The following is a 16,629-nucleotide window of genomic DNA, read 5'->3' on the forward strand; positions in this document are numbered from 1 at the left end:
ACTCTTCTGAAGCTCACTTGCATAGCAATCTCCAGGTCTTTTAAAAGGTAAAATGTCATACTTATTGTAGTATTTATGCATTTTTTTAACCAATTAACATGTGTAAAACTGTGCTACTGGTTCTATTAGGATCCTATTTTTTTTTTTTTTTTTTTTGAGTTGGAGTCTCCCTCTGTTGCCCAGGCTGGAGTGCAGTGGCGTGATCTCAGCTCACTGCAAGCTTGGCCTTCCGGGTTCACGCCATTCTCCTGCCTCAGCCTCCTGAGTAGCTGGGACTACAGGCGCCTGCCACCATGCCAGGCTAATTTTTTGTACTTTTTTTAATAGAGACGGGGTTTCACCATGTTAGCCAGGATGGTCTCGATCTCCTGACGTCGTAATCCGCCTGCCTTGGCCTCCAAAGTGCTGGGATTACAGGTGTGAGCCACTGCTCCCGGCCCTTTTTTTTGAGACTGACTCTTGCTCTATCGCCCAGGCTGGAGTGCAGTGGAGTGATCTCAGCAAACTGCAAACTCCACCTCCCGGGTTTAAGTGATTCTCCTGCCTCAGCCTCCTGAGTAGCTGGGATTGCAGGTGCCCGCCACCACACATGGCTAATTTTTGTATTTTTAGTAGAGACGGGGTTTCACCATGTTGGTTCCTATCTTTTTTTAATGTGTCATTGAAGCTTTTGAGCATTGTGCTCTAATCCCATTGTTTCCCTGTAAACCCTGTCATAGTTAAAAACAAATATGTTATATTGTAGCAGAATTGACTAGAATAAAATCAAATGAATGATATAATCTGAGGGTCTTTCATTCTAAAAACAACTGCATGTTGAGAAAAGCTCAGAGAATTGGGGTCAGTGTTAAATCTGTTTCCATAGAAACTGTAGATGCTAAAAAATATTCAATAAAATTATGCTAAATGCATCATTACTATTACTACAACAGAATAAAAATGTTGTAATAGATCTGAAATAATCTTATTTCAGCATGTATTAGAATTGAACTCATGACAAAAGGCACTGATAAAATTCATCACTCAAGTATCCCATAGTTTTAGAATAAACAAACTATGAAACTTTTTCTCGGCAGGTCATCTTCTTTACTAAAGTTGAAACTTTTACATGACAGGGAAATATAACCAGAACTCTAAATAAAGTACTTTTCATCAGCTAGTTCCTCACCAGTCTTTGGTTAAATTATTATTTCAGCTTCATTAGTCTTTAATTTTCGTGACTGTCTGGGCAATTGAATGCTTCTACCCAAGAGTTTGAATCTGAGGCAACTGACTTAATAGATCTGAGAAAAGTGACACAATGAAGTGGGGAAAGTTAATTCATTCTGCTGTCAGGATCCAGTTTCCAGGGGCACTGATGTCACTGGCAGTAGCAGCCCTAACCAGGTTTGGGCTTGTGCAGGATCTTGGATATGGGTTCCCTGGGTCATTTCTATTTTCTGACCCTTATTATGCAGGCTTTGCTTAGATTCACTGAGCTACGTGATATCTTTCCTTTTCTGCTTAAGTTAACTAGTCAGTTTCTATTGTTTGGAATAAGAACGCTGGCTGATATAACGGTACTCAAAATCCATGTCAAACTGACTACAGTAGGGCTATATTGTGAGGTCCTTACCCAGCTAAGTTACCTACTTCCCTGCCTTGGCCTCCTGTGCAGTTCTTGGCTCCATTCGTTTTTGAAGTTTGCTAAGGCTGTTCAGAGTAATAGTGGGCCCATCTCAAAATTTTCCTTTCTAATCATGACCTGCAAACCAAAAGGCATTATATAAAAAACTTACAAATTTGACATTGCATAAAAACTGAATGGCAAAAACCACCAAAAGCAAACTCAAAAGACACATGGAAACTTGAGGAAAAAATATTTGCACCTCATAGGACCAAAAAAGGGCAATTATCCCTATGTATATATCTCAGCAAATCATTAAGACCAGTAACCAACAGGAAAAAAATGGGCAAAGGATGTTCACAGAAACGGAAATAGAAATGACTCTCAAACATGTGGAGATATGCTCAGTCTTATTTAAAACAACAGGTAAAATGTACACTAAAAACTATATTGGGATTCCATTTTCACTTATCAGAATCACAAAGATTGAAAAGGTTGAAGGAAGTGTAGGGGGGCATACTCTCATACATTGCTGGCAGGAGCATAAATTAGTACTATCTCTTATGGAAAGCAGGCTGACAAAACCTGTCAGAATTACAAGTGTACATACCTCTCTGACACAACGATCTCACATTTGGGAATTAGTTCTCCCAATTTATTTGCACAAATGCATACTGACTTATGTACAATGTTATTCACTATAGCATTGTTTGTAATAGGGACAGAGTAGAAATAATTTAAATATCAGTAGGGAACTGGCTAAATCAATTATGGTATGAAATAATGGGGATGGTCTTTATTTAATGATGTTATGATCGCTAAGATATACTGCAAAAAGAAAAAAAGCAAGGTGCAGAACAGTGTTTATGGCATGTTGCCATTCGTATTAAAAAAAAAAGAAGATGATAGAGCAGGAGCACTGTCATCTCGGACAAACACCACCACTTTAAATTCCAGCTCCCTTTCTAGCCTCATGCATTTCAAGGAAATTACTTCTCTTCTAATTATAGGCAGCCAGAAAGAACAGATAATAACATACAGATAAGACAGCTGGGCACAAAGGGAGGTGGGGAGAAAGTCTCTTGAGCAACTGCCAAACTTCACCCTCATACAATGGGCCCCAGTAAAATAGTGGGCCTTAATAAGCACATTCCTTTCCCTTCAGGTGCACTAGGATAGAAAAGCTAAATGCAGACTGATAGGCCTGCAGCTGCAGAAAGATGTATGGGAACAGACACACAACTCTCCCTCCCATATAAGCACAACAAAGAGACAGAGAAGCAGTCCAAGCCTCTGATAAACTCTCCCACCCTGAATCTTTAAAAACTCTTAGTTTGTAAGTGAGTGTGCCTCTGACCTAACTTGGCCAGAAGGCGCCTCTCAGGTTTGTTTTCTCTAAATAAATCTGTCCTGACTGGCGAGCCATCTTTTCATGTTTCTTACCTCTTTCTTTAATTCTTACAGAAGATATTAGACATACCTCTGTAAGGATATAGATTGGTTACTTCAAGAAAGAAAACTAAGTCCAGACAGAGAAAGAGTTGAGTAAAAGATATGTCACTATTTAGCTTTTGGCAGCTTTAAAATGTGAAAGGTGATTAAATTACCCTTTCAAAAACGAATCTGGAAAATCTCCCTCAAACAAACAAACAAAACTGTAACACTAAGAAAAGTAACTGTCAAGTAAATATTATCTGACAAAAGGCAATGATTGCATTTGTAAATTCTTCAGAGAGGCTACATTGCAGACTTTCAATAAAATTTTATTAACTCATGATGTCAGAGTCTTCATTCTTATACTTGCTAAATATTAAGGGCTTACTCTGAATCTAGTATTCTGTTAAACAACTTGGGTGATAGTGGGAGGAATCAGGTAATTGTGCTGGTCCTTTTTCTTCCAGTAACTTAAAGTAGCCACATAATTTTGAATCCAACTCAGTGCTTACCATGATGTAGAGTTGCTAAGAGGTGCTCAACAAATACTTACTGATTTGAGGTTATAAGCTTAAGAAAATACAGTCATGTTTCATTTAATGACAGGGATACATTCTGAGAAATGTGTTGTTAGGCACAACACAGAAATTTTGTCCTTGTGGCAACGTCATAGTGTACATAAACCTGGGTGATATAGCCTACTATACACCTAGGCTCTATGGTATAGCCTACTGCTCCTAAGCTACAAACTTGTACAGTATGTCACTGTATTGATACTGCAGGCAGTTGTAACACAATGGTGAGTACTTGTGTATCTAAACATACCTAAACATTGAAAAGGTACAGTAAGAGTATTATAATCTTATGGGACCACCATTGTATATGCAGTCAGTTATTGACCAAAACATCATTTTGTGGTGCATGACTATACTTCAGAAGTTGGAAACTGGCAACTTCTCTAGACCCCAGCTGCCAGCTAAGAAATACACGTGTGCGTATACACACACACTCAATTTATTTGTCAAAATTCTTCAAGCTGAACATTTGTGATCTGTGCTGTCTTTAAAACATGTAAATTATGTCTTAGTAGTCAGCACAAAAGAAAAAAAATTTCAAAGTTAACAGTAGGCAAAGAAGAAACAGAAAATATTGAGAAAACCAAAAAGAAGGGACAAAAATAAAAGGACTGAGAAAAATTGAGAGAAAGATGGAGAGTCCACAACACTTGCTTCAGGTTGGTCAGTGGTCCCCAGAGGAATGTCATATTCGATTTAAATTTATTTCCTGAAATTTCACACCACCTATCTTTCCAAAGGCAACAACTTAGTCACTGGGAATTTTAACAGTGATGCTTAGAACTTAATATATTTTTCCTATTGTCTATTTTGGAATTTAGGGAAGCCTGAATTTTCATTATATTAAAATATTTTCTACAATCGCTTAAATTTAAACATATACAGCTTAAGTAACTAAGTTTTTTAGTACTAAGTAATTAGAAATTGCAATTACTTCTGTCACAGGATCCATTCTTTTAATTTTTAATTGGATTAGAGTCAATTAGATTAATTTTGTTTAGTAACAAGTTTTACATTTGTTTACTCCATTATGGTTTTAGTTACAATCTGGAGACCTATAAAGACAATTTCAATTTCTTCTGCTTTTAAAATTCAAACTGCAGCCATATTTTATAAGTGGTAATATCTATTTATATAATATATATGTTCTGCTTAAGTTGATGCAAAGTAAAATTCCAAGTATTTTATTTTTCTACCATTTATATTAAAAATTTATAGATACACTCCTTTCTTTGGGACCCCAAATATTGTACCAAAGTCAAAGTAGACAAAGCAGTAGAAATTAGACATTTTTTACTAAAACATTAATACTTCATTAATTAATAAGATAACTTAAAAAATAGGCTAAGTGAGTTTCTCAATGCAAGTATTCTGAAATAGCAGATGTCTTAATAGTCCATTAAAAATGCCTTCATAGGCCAGGTGTGGTGGCTCACACCTGTAATCCCAGCACTTTGGGAGGCTGAGGTGGGCGGATCACTTGAGGCCAGGAGTTCAAGACCAACCTGGGCAATATGGTGAAACCTCATCTCTACTAAAATTCCAAAAATTAGCCAGGCGTGGTGGTGGACGCTGTAATCCCAGCTGCTCAGGAGGCTGAGGCATGAGAATCACTTGAACCCAGGAGGCGGAGGTTGCAGTAAGCTGAAATTGCATCACTGCACTCCAGCCTGGGTGACAGAGCAAGACTCTGTCTCCAAATAAATAAATAAATAAATAAAATTAAAATTTAAAAAAGCCTTCATAATCATTTGACTCCAAAAGGAGAAATAGTAAACCAATCAAAGAGCTGTTTACTGATAGGAGTTTTATACTGATATGAAATGTATAAAACTCTTTAGTCTACATGCCTCACAAAGTACAATTAACCCGTGAAGGAAAAAGGTATAAGAAGAGACAGAGAGGCTGGGTGCGGTGGCTCATGCCTATAATCCCAGGACTTTGGGAGGCTGAGGCAGGCGGATCACAGGGTCAGGAGATCTAGACCATCCTGGCTAACACAGTGAAACCTGCCTCTACTAAAAATACAAAAAATTACCAGGGTATGGTGGCATGTGCCTGTAGTCCCAGTTACCTGGGAGGCTGAGGCAGGAGAATCACTTGAACCCGGGAGGCGGAGGCTGCAGTGAGCTGAGATAGTGCCATTGCACTCCAGCCTGGGCGACAGAGCGAGACTCCGTCCCCCCCCACCAAAAAAGAAAAAAAAAAATAGAAGAGACAGAGGAATTTGTTTAAGAAGAGACAGAAATTTAATTACCTAATGAAACAGAATGAAGACTGTATTAGTTTAATCTGTTTAGTACTATTTCTGCTCAGCAGCAGTTATAGTAATCAACCCTCTAATTATTCATTATTTACCTATGATGGGTATAACTTTGAACTCGATGTTAGAGAAGCCATAGGGATGAATCAAGCCCCTACAGGGATATCCAATCTTCTGGCTTCGCTGGGCCACACTGTTTTGGGCCACACTTGCATTGTACTTTTACAGCACTGTCACACCTATTATCTCAATTTTTGCTGGGTTTAAACAGTTTATCTATACCTTGCCATCCAACTTAATGGCACAATTTAACATTATTATACTTTGAAGCATTATTTTGAATTGAAAGAAGGTTAACATAACAGTGGTGTAAGTTTAAGAGAATTTTAATAAGGGCTTAAAAATCACTTTTGTCCCCTTTCTTAAGTAGTATTTTCATGTATTGCTTAAAGTTTTACGAGGGCATAAACTATAGAATACACTGAAATACACTAACACTAACAATAGCTGATGAGCTTTAAAAAAAATCACAAAAAAATTCATAATGTTTTAAGAAAGTTTACGAATTTGTATTGGGCTGCATTCACAGTCGTCCTGAGCTGCATGCAGCCCATGGGAAGCGACACTATACTAGTTTATCTATGGTAATGCAACCACAGCTGTAATCCATGATAGAATGTGCCAGGTTCCATAAAAGACACAGAGCTCTATTTAATAAGCATGAAGAAGTGGCAGGCAAGAGTTTCAGTCAAGAGATCAGGAAAGCTTCCCATAGGTAGCTACAGGCAATATAGGAGGTAATAACAAAGTAATAACAAAGGCTCGTAGGTAGGAAAGCACTTGAGAGCTTCACAGAATAATTGACCAAGTCAGATTTTTGCAGGATTGTAGAATGCATGAGGGGAGTGGTGGAAGGAAAGAGTAGAAACAATGATTTTGTCATGCTTGGGGGTGTGCACTTCATTCTTGCAGAGAGAGATGGGGAGATTCGGCATTTTAACACTTTAGAAGCTTAAGAAACCTTAGCCTTCAACTCCATTATGGAGACACAAAAACTGAACCTCTGAAAGGTTAAGTGGCTTGAAGAGAATTACAAAATTCACAGATAGGGGTCAAGAACTAAGTTCATGCCTCCTAGCAATGACAGGATCAGATATATGATTTGGGAAAATTATTTTAGCAGCAATGTGCAATATAGACTAGAGAGAAAACAAGTTATCTATAGTCTAGTTTAGGAATAAAGAATAATTGCATGTAATTGAGAATTCTTCCATTACTAAGTTACTATCATAATGTGTTTTAAAAATCTTATTCACTGTGATGTGCCAGACTGAAATGTTAGCTTGGCCATAGAAAAATCTCCTACCTTGGCCACAGGGCTTCAGTGAAGGAGATAATAAGAAAACAGTTTTGTGCCAACTACATCAGTAACATACATTGCCACTTGTGCCAGTTCAACTCTTCATGGAGAGTGGTGAATCACTGACATGAATGTTGGAGGTAATTTCAACAACTGTGAATGGGAAAAGCAGTTTTTTCAAAGAAAGTAAATTTCACTGAAACCTGTGATCAAATATTATTTCTATAATAACAACTAAGAGTAAGATTTTCCTAAATGCCTACATTTCATTGTATTACCTGCATAATGATATACGCTTATACACAATGCTACGGAAACACAGGTGAAGCACATGATCATAAAACAGACAAGGATGATTTTTATGTGTGGTTTGCAGAAAGCAGCCTTGTTACTTTATAATCATACCTTGTCATAATCACTAGCAGGACCACTCCAAGAAATGCCAAACTGAATCCATTAAACCTAAAATTAAAGAGCATAACATAATACTTGTCCTCCTTGATGATCACCTTGAAAGGTTTAGATTAGCCCTATTTTCCTTTAATACCCTGTCTGGATAGATCATCCAAGAAATTATCTTATAATTTTCTGTATCTGTATTTTCTAATGACACTTGCATTGTACTTTTACAGCACTGTCACACCTATTATCTCAATTACTGGGTTTAAACAGTTTATAGCTTGCCATCTAGCTTAATGGCACAATTTAACATTATTATACTTTGAAGCATTATTTTGAATTGAAAGAAGGTTAACATATCTATAACACTGGTCTAAGTTTAAGAGAATTTTAATGAGGCCTTAAAAAATCACTTTTGTCCCCTTTCTTAAGTAGCACATTTTCATGCACTGCTTAAAGTTTTATGAGGGCACAGACTATGACACTGTGTCCTCCAGCGTGCCCATATCACAGAGGTGCCCAAAAGGCTTGCTCAAGTAATGAAATGAGCAGTGATAACAGGTCAACTTTGGGTGCAGCTGTGCGGTATAAAGATCACTAGAGCTGACTTGGCCTATCAGGATGCCTAGGCAATCTACTGTGTAGGTTTATCTTTCGCTGCTGGCCTCTTAGATGTTGATCAGACTTCAGCCACAGACCTTCCCTTCACATTCTACACACCATCTAAGCAGAGTGCTCCACTCCCATAGCCTTACCTCCTATTATGTGTGTGGATAACACCCAAATCATTGTCTTTGACTCTGACTTCTTTCCTAAGATACAAATTATATCTCTTACTATTAACTATTTGCATTCCTATGTCTGACTAACCTCAACACAACAAGTCCCAGATTGGATGTCATCATCATCCCCTTAACCCCTGCCCCTTGTGAGGTGTTGTCATATCAGTAAATAGCCCCACCCAATTGCTTAACAGTAAAACCCAGGTAAACCTCATTTCCTTTTACCTACCCACATTGAATCAATCACCAACTCCTAGTGATTCCACCACCAAAAATGTGTCTTCAATTTATCCGCTTCTCTCCTTACCTATTGAGACCACATCTCAGCCACACATCATCATAACTCACCAGAATTACTCCTAATTGGCAAACTTTGTCTCCAATCTACTTTCTAGCCAGAATTATCTTTCCAAAATGTGAATCTGCTTTAAAATCCTTAAATGGCTTCCTACCATCCGTAGGATAATGCCAAACCTCTTGTCATGGCCTACAGGTCCTTAAAGAGCTGGAATCTACTTTGTAAGTTATCCTATATGATGGCAAAATGAATGAAGTGCACAGTCTAGAGGAACCAGACTGACTTCTTGCTTTCCAGCCGTCTCATAATAGGCAAATTACTTGATTTCTTTGTCCCTCAGGGTCCTCATCTGTAAAATGGGAACATTAATACTCATTTCACAGTGCAGTTGTGAATATTAAATGAGATAGAATACAATGTTTGATATAGTATCTGACATATTTGACACATAAATATTAGTTTTTATTAGCTACAGTTACTATCTCTCTACTTAATTTCTCACTTACCTCCCATTTGTATTTGAGTTTTATCCACAGAAAATATCTTTCTTTCTGACACATTTGACACACAAATATTAGTCAATATTAGCTACAGTTACTATCTCTCTACTTAATTTCTCACTTATCTCCCATCTGTATTTGAGTTCCATCCATAGAAAACACCTTTCATTTCCTCTTTTCAAATATTTCCTCTTCCTTTACGTATCCAGTTCCTCCGACTGCAGTCTCGTCTCCCTTCAAGCCACCCCTCCTACAATTTAGATCGCCTCCTAAGTGCTACATCCTTTGGAAAGTCCTGCCCATCCTGTATGTGTTTGGTGCCCTTACTTTGTGCTTTCTAAGGTCTCGTATTTTCCTTGCCATGGCGCTTGTCCCACTTTCTGTAAATTTCTCTCTCTTCACTGCTAAATTCTAAGTTGTGTGTGAAGCATAACCATGTCTACCTTGCTCACCACTGTATTTTCAATGCCCAGTACCAGTGCCTGGCACACAGTAGGCTTAATAAAGAGTGTACATTTCCTCTCTCACAGCTCCAGATGTACTCCTCCGCAAACTGCAGTTAGTACAAAAGCACAGTGTTCCAGTAACAGCTATCTGTAGAAGGAGGTTCAAAAGGGCTGCCACAGAACAAAGAATCTGGTCAAATAATACTGGGAAGGGCAGGTTTAAACAAAGTTAGAGCTCTGAACCATAGTAATTCTCAGAATCTTTTCTATTACTAAAGTGCACTGGGAATTTCCAAGTTGGGAGGTGGGGTGGAGAAGTGTGTATTTCTGAAAATGTCTCCTGCAATCAGTATTCTGCAGTGGCAAAGCCGGTTTGAGGAGATGCTTTCAGCTACTAGAACTTCCAAGTAAGCTGGTAGTTGAGGACGAGAAAATCTTTTAAGTAATTATTCTGCAGAGTTCACCGTTTTTAGGTCAGTAACTTCTGGACATAGAATTTGAGAGTTAGAAGAAATCTTATATATAATTCAACAAAGCTCTTTCTTTTCATAAGGAAACTGAGGCCCAGAAGCACAAAGCGACCAATCTATGGCCACGGAGCAGCTACATACAACAGGAAGAGCTAGGAGTAGAACCCGGACACCCAGTGGGTCCTAGCGACTTCTAAGACAAACGATGCCCCCGGTTACCTGGGTCGGCCAAGTGTTCCCACTTCAAATTTTAGTTTTAAGCCACACCACAGTTAAGGTAGTTTTTCTTGGCCGCTTGCCCCCTTAGGCCTACAGTTACAGTCTCTCCCTCCTCCCTCCCTTCCACAATACACTTCCCCTGTAATCCCAAGCAGCTGGGGCTTGGCTCCTGGGGGGAAGATACTTTCTTTCCTTCAGAGTTTATCTTTGGAGTGTAAACTTTTTCATGTAAACAAAACAAACCTGTGAATTTTAAGGCCTCCACCTAAATCCCCATGGGCGCTGCTCCCTACACCCCGCACCCTACCCTACCCTCCCTTGCGCTCCCTTCGGAGCTCGGACGCAGAGGTCCTGTAATTGCTCCTTACCTGGGACTGCCATAACGGTGGTAAGAGGGGTCACTCGAGCCTCCGGCTTTCGAAAAGGCGCTTGCTTCCCGCCAGCTGTGAGAACAAGGCACAGTCAAAGCGGCGTTTTCCTTCCCCCAGCGCAGCAGCACCCTCGCTACGGTCGGGAAGGCCCTGTACGCCTCTAGCGACAGCAGAACCAGTAGATGCGGATGCAGTTTCCGGACGAGTCATATTGCAGAAGACACATGGTCCGAACCATTACTGATAGTTTTGGGGGGGAGTTGAGTTTGATCTGCGCACGCGAGTACTGTAAACACCACCAACACTTATGAAGTGTCCCTTCTAATATTGTAATACAAATTACATTAAGCTATAGTAACTTTACGGACTTTTCTCGTTCCCTGGAGTACATTGGAATAATCCTTCTCAGGGTTAGCGGTGCTCGGGTCCGGTAACAACATGGCGGCGTCCGTGAGGGGCTCCTTTGGGCAAGGGTAGTGTTTGGTGTCCCTGTCTTGCGTGATGTTGACAAACTGAAGCTTTCCTGCACCACTCGACTTAAGGAAGAGTGTACTCGTAGGCGGACAGCTTTAGTGGCCGTCCGTCTGCTCTCATCCCCCATAAGGAGCAGAGTCCTTTGTACTGACCAGGATGAGCAACATCTACATCCAGGAGCCTCCCACGAATGGGAAGGTGAGAGCCTCATCTAGGGAACTTGGGGTCCTGGGATCCCCAAAGTGAGATTTCCCGGATTTGGGGTGGGGGGATGGGTTTCGGGATCTCGTGGTAGGAAAAAACCACGAGAAGTGTTGTCTTTACTCCTGCATGTGGACAATGTTGCATCGAAACACTGCTGTTGGTACTTTTCAGGATGTACTTGAAAAAGTCAAGTGGAGATTTCTCTTCCTACCAGCATTCTGGTCCTATTTTATGCTTTAACCCAACTCATGCAGCCGATTTCTGGGGTCTTAGGTTTTTAAACGGACATTTTTGAGTTTAATATATTATTTGCTTAACTTGGAGGTCATTCATTCTCCATTTCTTCTACAATCATTAATTGAACGCCTGCGAGGCACTGGACACTGTACTACGCGCCGGAGATACAAAGATGGATGGGTAAGGTAGTTGTTTTCCCGGAAAAGCTTATAGTTTAGTTTGTGAGACACACAGGTAAACAAAAGCCTGTATGTCTGATAAGCGGGCTTGTGGAGAAGAGACCAGGTTGCTATGGCGGTACCGAGTAGTGAACAACTGGGAAAGTTAGGAAAAGCCTCATGGAAAAGGTATCTTTTGAGCTGGTTTTAAACCCTGAGATGACTGTCAGTCAGAGAAAGTGGGAAATGGGGACTATTACTACATTAGAATGGGAAAAGGTTTCTCTGATTGATTTGATGGCTAATGTATGCCAATTCCCATCCAAGATGTTTGTATGCTGTACAAGGCAGAAGAGTCAGTTGTGGAATGAGTGTCACCTGAATTCTTAAATTGAGACCTAGTTTATATCACATATGAAATTTGATGAATCAGCATATTGGAGAAAATGAGATTGGAAGTATATAGGTGAATTAAGATAAGCTAAATTTACATAACATACCATCCTGTTTGTTACATGATTGCATCATAATTTATACAGTCTTTTATTCATTGACATTTGATAATGTAATGAGAGCAATTTAAAAGCGAAACCAAAAATGCTGTAATTCCCAGCAAAAATTTAATGGGTATTTTGGGCAGATCAATTCTTTCAATTCTTTGTTTGAACTTCTCCTGGGTATTGTAGATTAGTATGTCCATCCCACCCCTCACCTATCTTATTTAATATCAATGTGAAAACCCAAAATACCTACCTCCTCCTATTTCAAAATGTTTCTTGAGGGCAATATCACCCCCAGTTAATAAACAGTGGTAGAGATTGAATAGATTTACCATCCTGCCAGACAGGTCCTTCACACTTGCTGTTCCTCTGTCTAATCAAGTGTTGACCTTAGCAAAGAGCCCTTTGTTATCTACTTTCTATGAAATAGCAAACTTCAATCATGCCTTGCATCCCAGCAGTCTCTGGCCCCCTTAACCTTTTTAGTTTTTTTCATGGTATTTATTAATTATTTAGTATTACTGTATCCTTCCTCCTACCTTCCCCCTATAGAATGTAAGGAACATAAGGGCAGAAACAAGCATCTAGAACAGTACTTGATACATGATAGAAGGAGTTCAGATATGTATTGAATAAATGAATGGATGGATGAATTAATACTATATTTTTCTTAGTTTTTGAGAAGTATTAAGCATTGGTGAGTTTGAGGTTATACTGCTGCTGGTCAAGGACAGACTTAATTGCATTATTCTAAAGGAAGATTTGACATGGTCATATAGATGAAAAACTTTAACAAGGATACATTCCTGAATAGATTTTTCATTCAACAAATAATGATTGAGCAAATCAATTGCCAGGCTCTATGCTAGGTTTTAGGGAGACAATGGAAAGAAAACACAGCATTGTCTCAGTTGTCATGAGTTAGTTGAGTGAAGTATACATTGAGTGAATAATCATGCAAATAAATGTTTAATTACAAAATGTGATAAATACTGTCTTCTGAACAGAAATGGGCTGAATGATAACATAAGGGCCCAAGTTTTCATCCAAAAACAACTTGGAACTTTTTCCAGCATAAGGCTCATCAAAGATATTAAAGCTTCTAAGTTCTGTAAGGTTAAGAGTGGACAAAAATTTGGTCTGTGAAGAATTTGAAGCAAATGTAATAAGTCTGTTCAATGAATGTTTATTGCCTTTACTATCTAATGGTACATTAGGTGCTGAAAGGGTACAGAGACATTCAGAGTAAATGGGACAAAATTCCTTCCTTCAAAGAACTTAGTATCAGCTTGGGAAGTAATTGATACATGATACCAGTGCTTGGTCCCTGGTTGTCCATAAATGTTCTGTGTTTTACTGTAACCCTAGCCCCTGAAGATGAGGCAAAGAAATGTAGTACTTGATAGAAAGTTTTTAAGCATAAGAGGTAATTCCCTGAAGATGAAATTTCCACATATTAACGATCACTTATTCTAAATTGTGTCTGGCTTCTTCACTTAGTGTAATGTTGCTTTCAAATGATAGGGGTCTGTCTTCCTGTTGTACACACTTAGTTTTTAAATGTCTTGAAAATCAAAATGGCTTTATAAGTATATTTGCATATATATTTATAAGAAAGATGATATTATCAAAGTATTAATTGGGAATTTTAAGAGAAAGAGCCAAGGAGGCCCACAAAGTAGTGATGGCCGAAGAGAATGTATGGCCAGAGGAGGAAGGAGCCATGTACCTTCTTTATTAATTCAGTAGCTTATTAGTGAAAAGATTAAGAAACCCTGGTGAGCAAGGTGGCCCGATTATATATGCATTCTTTTTACTAGGTGTAAGTTGCCTGTGGCCAAAAACCACATAATAATGACTATCATTTTTTGAGCACTTATTATTTGTCATTTACTTTTCTAAGCAGTCTATATGTTATAGCTCATTTTGTCCTCACAGAAATCCTAAAAGATATTATTATCCCGTTTTTAGATTAGGAAATTAAGTGACAGAGATGTCAGATAGTTTGCGCAAGGTAACAAAGCTAGTAAGCGGAAGGGCCAGTATTTGAATTTGGGCATCCTGATTGCAGAGCCTGTGGAGGGAGGGATGATGTAATTAGTGTGTTCATTAGAGCAGTGGTTTCTAAACCAGTGAGTGCATACTTCAGTGGGTGTGCAAAACCATCCATGAGCTGTGGGGAGAAAATCTATATATATTTGTATTTTTGTCCTTTGTTTAAATGCATTATTTAATATGTATTAAAAGATGATGGCTGGGTGCAGTGGCTCATGCCTGTAATCCCAGCACTTTGGGAGACTATGGCAGATTGCCTGAGGTCAGGAGTTCGAGACCAATCTGGCCAACAGGGTGAAACCCTGTCTGTACTATAAAAATGCAAAAAAATTAGCCGGGCATAATGTTGTGCACCTGTAATCCCAGCTACTCAGGAGGCTAAGGCAGGGGAATTGCTTGAACCAGGGAAGTGGAGGTTGCAGTGAACTGAGATCACACCACTGCACTCCGGTCTGGGAGATAGAGTGAGACTCCATCTCAAAAAAAAAAAAAAAATGTCCAGGCGCAGTGGTTCATGCCTGCAATCCCAGCACTTTGGGAGGCTGAGGCGGGCGGACCATGAGATCAGGAGTTCGAGACCAGCCTGGCCAACATGGTGAAACCCCGTCTCTACTAAAGATACACAAAATTAGCCGGATGTGGCGGCGGGTGCCTGTAGTCCCAGCTACTTGGGAGGCTGAGGCAGGAGAATTGCTTGAACCCGGGAGGCAGAGGTTCCAGTGAGCCGAGATCGTCCGTTGCACTCCAGCCTGCACAACAGGGCGAGACTCTGTCTCAAAAAAAAAAAAGGCACTTTTTTTGGCATTGTGATGTAATTTTTCATAATGACTAGCTAAATAGATTTATAGACCATAGTATTTAGATTAAACCAGCCATCACAAATTTCTTATTGAAGATAATATTAATAATATAAACAAGCAAATCATAAGAACATGATAGAACTGATACCTCAGCATGGGAAGTCTGTCAAAAAAATCAGAAATTATTATGAAGACCATTGGAAATATGGATTTCTATTTATTATTTTTAATGGTGGACTTTGCCTTAAATATATATTGTGTCTTGAAATATTTACCAGTAAGAGTATAAAGTCATTGTGATTTTCAAGACATTTAAAAACTAGGTGTGTAGAACTGAAAGACCCCTATATAATTTGAATGCAACATTATGCTAAGTAAAAGAAGCCAGACACAAAAGGCCACATATTGTATGATTCTGTTTATACGAAATGTTTAATAGGCAAATCTACACAGACAGAAAGTAGATTAGTGGCTGCCAGAGAATAACAGTAAGGGTAAATAGGGAGTGACTGCTAATAAGTACAGGGTTTCTTTTTGGGGTGGTGAAATGTGACTTAGTATCGATGACAGTGACCTTCCATGAGAAACAGGCTCATGTTTTTGAACAGTTATATTGCATACTCTTTACTTGAAAGAGCATTCTAAAAGATTGTGATGGTCACAAATTATTGACACTGATCTACTTTGGTATACTAGGGGAGAAAAAAGAAGTAATACTGGAGAAATTGGTTTCCAGCTATGCCACAATGTTCAAATTTAGAGCCTAACATTCTTTTTGGTTATTTGTGGCTATAAATAAGACAATTATAAACTGTTTCCTGTGGGCCCAGCAGGGAGGGGTTCTAGTTGTTGCAAAGTTTCTGGTTCTACCAAGGAGTATCTGCTGTTATGAGCTGGTGGAAAGGCTATCATGGGATTCTATTTACTATAGAAGGTGATTTTAAGACATAATATTTTAGTAAATCACAAACCAGAATTAGGTTAAGAATGTTCCTTTGTAAATTAGGAATAGCATGATGTTAAATGAGCAGAGAGAGTAAAAGGTAATTAAAAAGGGTAATTATAAAATTGTCTTATAATGGCACAATTTAATGGGTTCATTATTCTTTAATTTCTTAATTTGCTACACAGTTTTATTGGAATTGATGCAATGGGAAACTCAATTATAACAAATTTGCATTATTGGGGTTTTGTCGTGTTTTATTTTGGGACAGGGTCTTGCTCTGTCATCCAGGCTGGAATACAGTGGCATGATCATAGCTCACTATTAATTCAGATTCCCAGGCTCAAGTGATCCTCCCATCTCAGCCTCCCAAATAGCATGGAACACCACCATGCCTGGCTAATTAAAACAAATTTTCTTAGAGACAAGGTCTCTCTGTGTTGCCGAAGCTGTTCTTGAACTCTAGCCTCAAGTGAACTTCTCACTTTATTACTCTTTTCTAAATGAATGAAGTTTTTTTCTGTGATTAAAAAAG

The 16,629-nt window shown here is 38.9% G+C and overlaps 2 protein-coding genes across 3 annotated transcripts in view; one reads left to right on the forward strand and one right to left on the reverse strand.

Moving 5' to 3' along the window:
- The window catches only part of SREK1IP1 (SREK1 interacting protein 1), a 47,088-nt gene extending 36,181 nt beyond the window's left edge, over window positions 1-10,907 (reverse strand). The window contains exon 1 of the mRNA XM_030797780.1: window positions 10,721-10,907. Within this exon, the coding sequence (XP_030653640.1) occupies window positions 10,721-10,733 (13 nt within the window). The 5' untranslated portion in view covers window positions 10,734-10,907. The remainder of the gene's footprint in view (window positions 1-10,720) is intronic.
- Window positions 10,908-11,124: 217 nt separating this feature from the next.
- CWC27 (CWC27 spliceosome associated cyclophilin) overlaps window positions 11,125-16,629 on the forward strand; it is a 253,748-nt gene continuing 248,243 nt past the window's right edge. The window contains exon 1 of one of the 2 annotated variants that reach the window (XM_003265985.2): window positions 11,125-11,395. In XM_003265985.2, the coding sequence (XP_003266033.1) occupies window positions 11,354-11,395 (42 nt within the window). In that variant the 5' untranslated portion in view covers window positions 11,125-11,353. The remainder of the gene's footprint in view (window positions 11,396-16,629) is intronic. The other variant, XM_030798093.1, reaches the window with a different exon arrangement.

Source organism: Nomascus leucogenys, chromosome 18 (genome assembly GCF_006542625.1).
Source record: "Nomascus leucogenys isolate Asia chromosome 18, Asia_NLE_v1, whole genome shotgun sequence".
NCBI lineage: Eukaryota > Metazoa > Chordata > Mammalia > Primates > Hylobatidae > Nomascus > Nomascus leucogenys.